The 8,751-nt window shown below is 56.7% G+C and overlaps 1 protein-coding gene across 5 annotated transcripts in view; it reads left to right on the top strand.

Moving 5' to 3' along the window:
* Sugp2 (SURP and G-patch domain containing 2) overlaps window positions 1-8,751 on the top strand; it is a 17,739-nt gene that overhangs the window by 1,353 nt on the left and 7,635 nt on the right. For 3 of the 5 annotated variants that reach the window (XM_019204874.2, XM_010606487.3, XM_010606489.2), the window contains exons 2-5: window positions 503-633; window positions 3,588-5,153; window positions 7,659-7,779; window positions 8,482-8,751. The exon at window positions 8,482-8,751 is cut by the window's right edge and continues 269 nt beyond it. In XM_019204874.2, coding sequence (XP_019060419.1) covers window positions 513-633; window positions 3,588-5,153; window positions 7,659-7,779; window positions 8,482-8,751 — 2,078 coding nt within the window. In that variant the 5' untranslated portion in view covers window positions 503-512. The remainder of the gene's footprint in view (window positions 1-502; window positions 634-3,587; window positions 5,154-7,658; window positions 7,780-8,481) is intronic. The other 2 variants (XM_010606488.3, XM_033759305.1) reach the window with 2 other exon arrangements.

Below are 8,751 nucleotides of genomic sequence, written 5' to 3'. Positions count from 1 at the left end.
GGGCCAGGATGTAGTTCAGTGGCGCTGCACCTGCCTTGCAAGCACAAGGTCCTGAGTGTAATCCCTGGTATTGCAAAAAAAAAAAAAAATAGAGCTCATAGGAGGACCTAGCACATTGTCACTAGGTGGGGGTTGCTCCTATCCCTTGTCCCAAGTGGGCTTTGCGTGGTCCTTCCTCAGTCTGCAACGGGAGAACAGCCCCAGCTTTCCTAACTACCATCCAGCAGGGGCGGCTCGCACTGTTCCAACCCTTTAGGCTGTGTTTTGTGTGTTGGCTGTGTTGTCCTCCAGCAGCCTCCAGAAAGGGCACTGCTTTGTCACAGCCTGTTCTGACACGTTCCCAGAAAATGGGCTCAGGGAGGCCCCTCCGGCCCAAGAGCAGCCAGCCTGCCTCTGAAGTGCCACCCTGGGCTACGATTACTGCCTGGAGGGTTTGCTGGGAGAGAAGCAGCTGTGGCAGTGCGCAATGTCATCCCCGGCCTGTCTCTCTCTCTTGCTACAGGCAAAGAAACATGGCAGCAAGGCGGATTGCACAGGAGACTTTGGATGCTGTACTGCAAGAAAAAGCCAAACGGTTTCATTCGGACCCTAGTGGTGAGGCCATAGGCGAAACTCTCCCATTTAAAGCGCAAGGTTAGTGGCGGTGACTTCCAAAGGGAGAGGGTGCCTCTGTTGGGTTACCGCGTCCTCACCCGAGTGTGTGAGGGCAGGCAGAGGGGAACTCCTAGTAACGCGCCTCTGCTGAGTCCTGGCGCCATCAGCAGGGTCGGAGCTGTGCCCACTGGAAGCTGGGCAAGATGGAGGATGCGCTCCCACATTCACATTCAATTGCAGAGCCCCTGGGGGCTCTCCCTGCCCCAGATGCGTACCCCGCCCTCCCCCCTGCCCTGGCCTGTGCCAAGGAGGGAAGGTGCCTCCTGTTGGAGAGTCTCCGAGGGAGGGTAATAAATGCATCTCTGCACCTGGGAAATTGAGGCTTGGAGATCATCTCTGGATTCTGGGATTTCCACAGTCCAGGGCTGTGGATGCAGCTAGGGGCGGGTAGGGGGCTGGCTGCTCCCCGTGAGGCGTACACAAAAGGATTTCATAGAGTGGAACAGTTATAAGTATGGGGTGGGGGAGTCCCCTCGGCTCCCTGTACCTGACCTGTCTTTGGCATCCTGCACTCATTTAGCATTTCATCTGCATCGCTGTAATGTTCAAGCATTTGTACGCACGGGTGTAGATCTTGGTTCTTTAGAGACTTGAGCTGGAGTACATAACTTTTTTGTTAATTTGTCTCAAGGCTGGGTCTCACAGTTCTTTGTTCTGTTTGTTTTGTTTTGTTTTTGGTACCAGGGATTAAACTCTGATCCTTGGGCTTTCCAGGCAGGTGGCAGAACCACTGAGCTAAATCCCCGGCCCTGTTTGTTTTGTTTTTGAGACAGGGTCTCAACTGTGTAACACAGGTGAATTTACTATAATACTGCTGCCTCAGCCTCCCAGGTGCTAGGATTCTCATCGTGCACCATCACACCTGCCTTTGCTGTGTACAATATTATAGGCCGACATTTAACTCTTCACATAGCCCAGGCTGGTCTCAAACTCACACTGGCAATCCTCCTGCCTCAGCCTCCCAGTAACTGGGATTATAGGCATGAGCTATCAGGCCTGACAATATCTTAGTTACCTTGAAAAAGCAACAACTGGTGGGGTGAGGGCTGGCGCCCTAGCAAGATGCTGGCTGCGTCCAGAGCATCTGTCACGAAGCTGCACAGCCTACCGGTGCGTTTTGTGTCGCTGCTCCACTCTGAACTGTGCCCTTTTCTCCTAATTGGAGCACAGAAAGATGCCATGCAGAACCCAGCTGCCGCCCCTGCTTCTGATTCCCCCGCCTTGTCACCCTGGCTGCCTTCCTAGAGTTCCCATGGCTTCCACTGCCCCCTGATCCTCTTGGTCCTTGTGGAAAGCCTGGAGCCTGGGTCAGATGAGGCTGTCCAGGACGAGGTCCCCTGTGGAGTCTGCCCTTCTGCCACGTTGCCTGTCATCCCTCTGCTCCCTTCTGGCCACATGGGCCCCATGGCCCTGGCCTGGGCCTTTGTCCTGCCACTCTGTCTGGATGGCTTCTTCCTGTCACCCCACCGCCTGGCCCCTGTCCCTGGGCTGCACTCTGCCCTCCGGGACTAGACTGGCCTCAGAAGGTGTCCCGTGCTTGAGGCCCTCCTGCTTGGCGTCTTCTCCGTGTTTGCTGACCCTGACCCCTCTCTGTCTGTTTTTGGCTCTTTGAGCTGCGAGGCCAGCAGAATTTGCCCTCCCTGAGCAACATGGATGCCTCCTGTGTGCAAGTGCATGCTAGACACTCAGTAAGGACTCCTTAAAGAAAGGAGCTTGGTTTTGCCCAAGGCCTTGGCTTCTTGTGGCCTCTCAGCCTGTTACTACCTCCTGGCACACCCCGTCTCTCTCCTTGTCTCTGGGTTTTTTTTACTAGCTTGTAGGGCCTGATTGTAAACCCAGAGTATGAGCAAGACACTCCCTGAGACCTGCCGATGCCCGCTGTCCCGTGTGCCAGTCCGCTCCTCTTAGCTTCTTAGGGTTGCCTTCCATGTGAGGAAGCAGCTGCCAATATGTTTCCCCTTCCCACATCAGGAGGATGTCCAGGCCCAGCGGGCCTCGCTTAGTATAGCTGGCGAGTCTCGTGCCTTCCCTCCTGCCTGCATCTCCAGAGCGAGTTGATTGGCCCCGCAAAGCTGTAATTTCAGCCATTTGGATGTCACCTCCTCTGCTGTGACAGGCGCAGTGGGCCGCGGCTCCCACCTTTTGGTGACACCGTGTGTGAGAATTCCTCCTGGGAGGCCTTGAGCACGGGCAGCCTTGGTGAGGTGTTCCAGTTGTAGTGCAGAGGTCCCGTTTCAGCCAGCTGTGTGGGTGCGCACCGTAACACAGGGCTCTGGGAGGCTGAGGCAGGAAGATCAAAAATTTGAGCCCAGCCTAGGCAACTAGAGACTTATCGAGGCCCAGTATCAAAATAAAAAATGAAAAAGGGCTGGAGGTGTAGTGCAAAGGCTCTTGGACTTGATCCCCAGTGCTGCACAGGCACAGACACAAGAAAAGACTTACAGGTTTTATGGGAACCAAGCACCCTTCCTTTGGTCTAAAGCAGGTCCCTGGGGAGGGAGCGGAAAGGGATAAGACTGCATGGGTCTTGGGGGCTGTGGGCGGCCGTCTAGGGCATGGCCCTGCCTGGCGTCACTGGCCGTAGTTGGCTAGATGCAGGTCAGGCTCGCCCAGACCTTCCGCAGGCCTTGATCTCGAGCCCACAACCTATGTGCACTGTGTCCCTGAGCCCCTGGGGGTGGCTTCTGCCGGCCACGCCGTCAGCGCTTGTGAGTAGCTGCTGAAGTGTGTCGTGGGGAGCAGGGCAGAGGCCCTACACACTCACCACCTAGTGCGTTTCTCCCGTCTGCGCGGTCTCAGAACCAGGCCCAGCTGTGTCCCAGCCAGTGCCTGGAGTGACACCTCGCACACTCAGCCGAGCTCTGCCTTTTCCAGGAAGCACTTCTGCCTGGCTCTAACTGCCTGCCTGTTGCTTTCTGGGTCTTCTGTTTCAGATCTCTTGAGGACGGTTCCGAGGTCCAGAGCAGAGATGTTTGGCGACACTCACGGCGATAGATTCGCCCTCAGTGGATCCTCGGCTCACTCCCGTGATGCCAGCAGAGAAGGCCTGCGGGGTGACGCCTTCCCAGGACCGTCCTTCCGGTCGAGCAGTGCTTCCATCAGTGACGACAGCTACTTTCACAAAGAGGGCAGCCGGGATCAGGAATTTGCCCCCACTGACTCACGAGAGCAGGCTCTTAGCCACCGGAAGCTGGGACATTTCCATTCTCAGGACTGGAAAGTGGCTCTCCGTGGCTCTTGGGAGCAGGACGTGGGCCACCCAGTTTCTCAAGAGTCCTCTTGGGCACAGGAGTTTGGTTTGGGTCCTTCCACTGCGCTGGGGGACCTGGGCTCCTCCAGGCGGCTGGAGAAAGAGCACGTGGAGAAGGAGAGCCGGGAGTACGACGCAGACCATCCCGGAGAGACCAGCGCTGTGCCCAGGTCCAGTGCGCAGGGCCAGGCCCGAGTCCGCGTGCTCAGCGTGGACCAGGAAGGAGGCCTCCTGGCGGCCAAGGGCGGTGTCGGCAAGCTCGTCACTCTGAGAAACGTGATGGCCAAAAAGGTGCCCGCTTTGAATCGTGTTACCCCAAAAACTCAGGGCACTAACCAGACCCCGAAGAGCAGCCCAAATCCCGACGTGGCTCTGAGGACAAACCCGGGGGCAGAGGACCTCCAGTTTCCCACCCTGAAGATCCCTCTGGGGCTCGATCTGAAGAACATCCGGTTCCCCAGGAGGAAGATGGGCTTTGACGTCATAGATAAGGCCGATGTCTTCTCCAGGTTCGGGGTCGAGATCATCAAGTGGGCCGGCTTCCACACCATTAAAGACGACCTGAAGTTCTCCCAGCTGTTCCAGACTCTCTTTGAACTCGAAACTGAAACCTGTGCCAAGATGCTGGCCTCCTTTAAGTGCTCCTTAAAACCAGAGCACAGAGATTTTTGCTTTTTTACTATCAAGTTTTTAAAGCACTCTGCTTTGAAGACCCCTCGAGTTGATAATGAGTTTTTAAACATGCTTTTAGACAAAGGTGCTGTGAAGACCAAAAACTGCTTCTTTGAAGTCATCAAGCCCTTTGACAAGTATATCATGCGGCTGCAGGACCGCCTGCTGAAGAGCGTCACGCCCCTGCTCATGGCCTGCAACGCCTACGAGCTCAGCGTCAAGCTGAAGACCCTCACCAGCCCGCTGGACCTGGCCCTGGCCCTCGAGACCACCAACTCCCTCTGCCGGAAGTCGCTGGCGCTCTTGGGACAGACCTTTGCCTTGGCCTCCTCTTTCCGGCAAGAGAAGATCCTAGAAGCTGTTGGCCTCCACGACATCGCCCCCTCCCCAGCCTCCTTTCCCAACTTCGAGGATTCCACTCTGTTCGGGAGAGAGTACATCGACCACCTGAAGGCTTGGCTGCTGGCTAGCGGCTGTCCCCTGCGGGTGAAGCGGCCAGGGCCAGAGCCATCACAAGAACAGGACAGGACGGCTGTTCCGGTGAAACCCGAGCTGCACACCAGGGCGCCGAGTGATGGTAAGGCTAGGCCGGAGTTCCCGTGTGATGGCTCTCTTCCCCCGTGGGAGGCGAGATGCCTACCCCCAGATGCTCTTCCGTCACCTGTACCGGGTCGTGGTTTGCCGCCGGCCAGGGCCATGCTTGCCCTTCCTCCTGTGGACCTGTGCGAGGGCTCTTTGGCCCCCCACAGAAGCCCCTGGCTGTCACGGACCCATTTGAAAATGTCATGGGAGGCTGTGGCCCTCAGGTGCCAGGGCGCACGTTGTTTGGACACAGTTTTACCTGTGCTTTTCATGAGGCAGTCAAGGTTAAGATCCGCAGATTGGGCTGGGGATTTAGCTCGATGGTGCCACTGCCTGCCTCGTAAACACAAGGTCCTAAATTCGATCCCTGGTACCGAAAAAAAAAAAGTGAGATCCGCGGTTCCAGGGTCCTCCCCACACCCCAGGTAGTGGTAGCAGCAAGAAAAATCACCTGACACCAAAACCGTTCCTCAGGTGACCCTGGACTCACAAGGGAAGGAGACCTGGAAACCCATCATGTTCCAGGCTCCAGGGGACACAGATTAGGCCCGGCCCACCCAGGAGGCCACAGCAGGTACAGGAGGGCTTGCAGGGAGCCCGGGGTCCAGCAGGTGGTAGAGGTGTGCGAGACCAGTAGAGCTGAGTGCAGGTGGTGACAGTCCCTCCTCCTCCCTACTTCGCTCCTGTGCCCAGCCACCCGCAAGGACCTGCGCACACCACACCCTCGGCTCTTGCTCGCATGCCCACGGAGGGCGCGCTCGGCCCTGCCACCCCCGCTCTTGGGGCCTGGCCAGCACTAGTGGAGGGCCCTTCCGGAGCCAGCTCAGGGCCTGCATGGTCCCCCACCCCCACCCCCCACCCCACCCAGCGCTGGAAAGCAGCATGTGGCGGTGCTGTTGTGGTGCCCAGGTGTCCTACAGGTTCAGGGTGCCAGGCTCTGCGGTGCCAGCTGCACTGGGACACAGATCCGTCGTGCGTAGCCCTCGCCTTCCCGTGACAGTACCCTTGCTACCTCTGCATATCTGGGGCCTCAGCGACATGTCCGTGCTGCTGGTGAGCCAGTGCCACCACTCCAGCCAGCCCTGCCGGAAGTTCCGAGCTGCCATCTGTGCTCGTGTCTGTAATTCTCCCTTCGCAGGGCGCGTGGTCAGGAGCGGGGCTGCCATGCTGTCAGCCCAGGTGGAGGTGACCATGTTTGCCACGGTCCCCACATTTCATCACCTTCTGACTTTGAACTTGAGATTCTTTTGTAAAATCATAGCGAGGATGTGGCTCTGTAGAACAAGAGGCAAGAAAAGAAAACGGTATCACAGAGGAGACAGCAGCAGCCCAGCAGTTTCAGGGTGACTTATCTATGTGGAGGCCCTGGCCTGCAAACAAATCTAAATGCACCGAGGGCTGGAAGTAGCTCAGTGGCGCTGTGTCTGCTTCGCAAGTGCAACGTCCCGAGTTCGATCCCTGGTACCCAAAAAAAACTAAATTCATTTAAGCTGTTGCCGTTTTAAAAATTAGTCAGGGAGGGCCAGGAATTTAGCTCAGTGGTGCTACCACCTGACTTGCAAGTGCCAGGTCTTCTGAGTTCAATCCCCAGCACCAAAAAAAAAGGGGGGCCAGGGATTTACCTCAGTGGTTCCAACGCCTGCCTCTCAAGTGCAAGGACCCAAGTTTGATCCCTGATACCAAAAAAAAAAAAGAAAGAAAATTACAAAAATTATTGATTATAAGACATTTGCTCATTTTTAAAAGATTAAAGCACAAATAAAACTAGGTCCTGATGTACAATTTATATAAAATCTGTTCTTAAAAATCTGTTATTCTAATGTATTTCCTTCCAATTTTTTCTTTTTTTTTTTCTTTTTTTTTTTTTTTTGTTTTTTGAGACAGGGTTTCACTATGTAGTGAGACTGACCTGGAACTCAGTATGTAGCTCATGCTCGTCTCAAACTCACAGTGATCGTCCTGCCTCAGCCTCCTGAGTGCTGGAATTACAGGCGAGCGCCACCATGCCCAGCTCTTTTTTTTTTTTTAAATTTTAGTTTGACTTGTTTGTTGTTTCAAAGCAGGGTCTCACTGTGTAATCCACACTGGCCTTGAACTCATTGTGTATCCCATGCTGACCTGGAACTCATGGCAGTCCTCCTGCCTCAGCTTCCTGAGTGCTGGGATTACAGACGTGCGCCACCACGCCCACTCTGTATTTATTTCTGTATCTTTTCTTCCAACATTTATATTGAAAATCATAAACTAAATCCGTATTTATTTTGCAGTGCTGGGGTGGGAGCCCAGGGCCTCACACATGCCAGGCAAGCACTCCCCACACAGCCTAGAGACTTTTGAGGAGTGCTTTTCATCTAGGTCTTTCTGTTTCTGCTGTAGTAGTGCAGATGGTCTCATCACTAAGCGAGCGTGAAGATGTTGGTTGCTGGTTCCGAGTGGGTTCCGTGCAAGGCCACTAACGCCCTGCCTGCCGTGTTTCTCAGAAAGCCACTCTGTGTTCCAGCAGTCCCACAGCGAGCGGACTACAGGGTGGTGGACACCATCGAGCAGCTCGTCACCCGTGTCCTCGAAGGTACCCTGTCTCCCCGGGAAAGAGCTGCTCTCACGGAGGACCCTGCTTACTGGTAGGTCTGTGGCACGGCTGCAGAGCCCTGCCGTGTGCATTCCCGGGGCTCCCGGGGCACAGAAGTATCCTGAGGAAGGGCTTTGGGGGTCCTGCAGGCAGCCCTTGGTAACGCAGTTCTCCTCTGCCAGGGGCGTCTTCGGAGGCTGCCCTCTAGTCCTCGGCAGGTCTCGCCAGCCCTGCCCCAAACACTGGCCCTCGCGGGGCCTTTGCAGGGCGTCCTGTGTCCTGCTACGGTGCTGATAGCCTTGAGCCCCTGGTGGCCCCGTGCCTCTGTGTGCCCAGGACTGGGCTGTCACGAGGACCCTAGAGCTGAGTCCCTCGTGGCTGCCAAGGACGGGAAGGGAGGAGCCCAGCCAGTGGTCCTGTGGTCAGTCTGGGCGGGGGGGCACCCTGGGCCCTGCTCTAGATCCTCAAGAAGCGCACGGAGCCGAGGCGCTGCCCCTTGGGGGGTTCTCAGTGCTGGGAGCAGCTCCTCATTCCTGGAATCCCAGCAGTCTGGGAGGGTGAGGCAGGTGGATGGCAAGCTCAAGCCCAGCCTGGGCAACTTAGACCCTGTCTCCCACTAAAAAGGGCTGGGTTGAGGCTCCGCTGGGGCTTGCCTGGCCCGGCTGGGTCCCGCTTCCATCCCCAGCAGCTCGGGGCAGGGGCCGGTGCGGTGCTGTCCCACCCATGTCCCCCGCCCTGCCCGCCTTGCCCCTAGGTTCCTGTCAGATGAGAACAGCCTGGAGTACAAATACTACAAGCTGAAGCTGGCCGAGGCGCAACGCAGGAGCCAGACACCGGCGGGTGCGGACAGGAAGCCAGCCCCGGAGTGCGCCGTGCGCGCCATGCTGTATGCGCGCGCTGTGCAGAGTCTCAAAAGGAGGCTGCTCCCAGGTCCGCGGCGGCGGCTGCTCCGTGCCCAGGGCCTCCGAGGCTGGAAAGCCAGGCGTGCGACCACGGGAACCCAGACACTCCTGTCCTCCGGCAC

This window comes from Fukomys damarensis, unplaced genomic scaffold (assembly GCF_012274545.1).
Source record: "Fukomys damarensis isolate Sample0158 unplaced genomic scaffold, DMR_v1.0_HiC HiC_scaffold_37, whole genome shotgun sequence".
Taxonomy (NCBI): Eukaryota; Metazoa; Chordata; class Mammalia; order Rodentia; family Bathyergidae; genus Fukomys; species Fukomys damarensis.
Note: the sequence above shows the minus strand (reverse complement) of the source record. Positions and strands in the feature narration are given on the sequence as shown.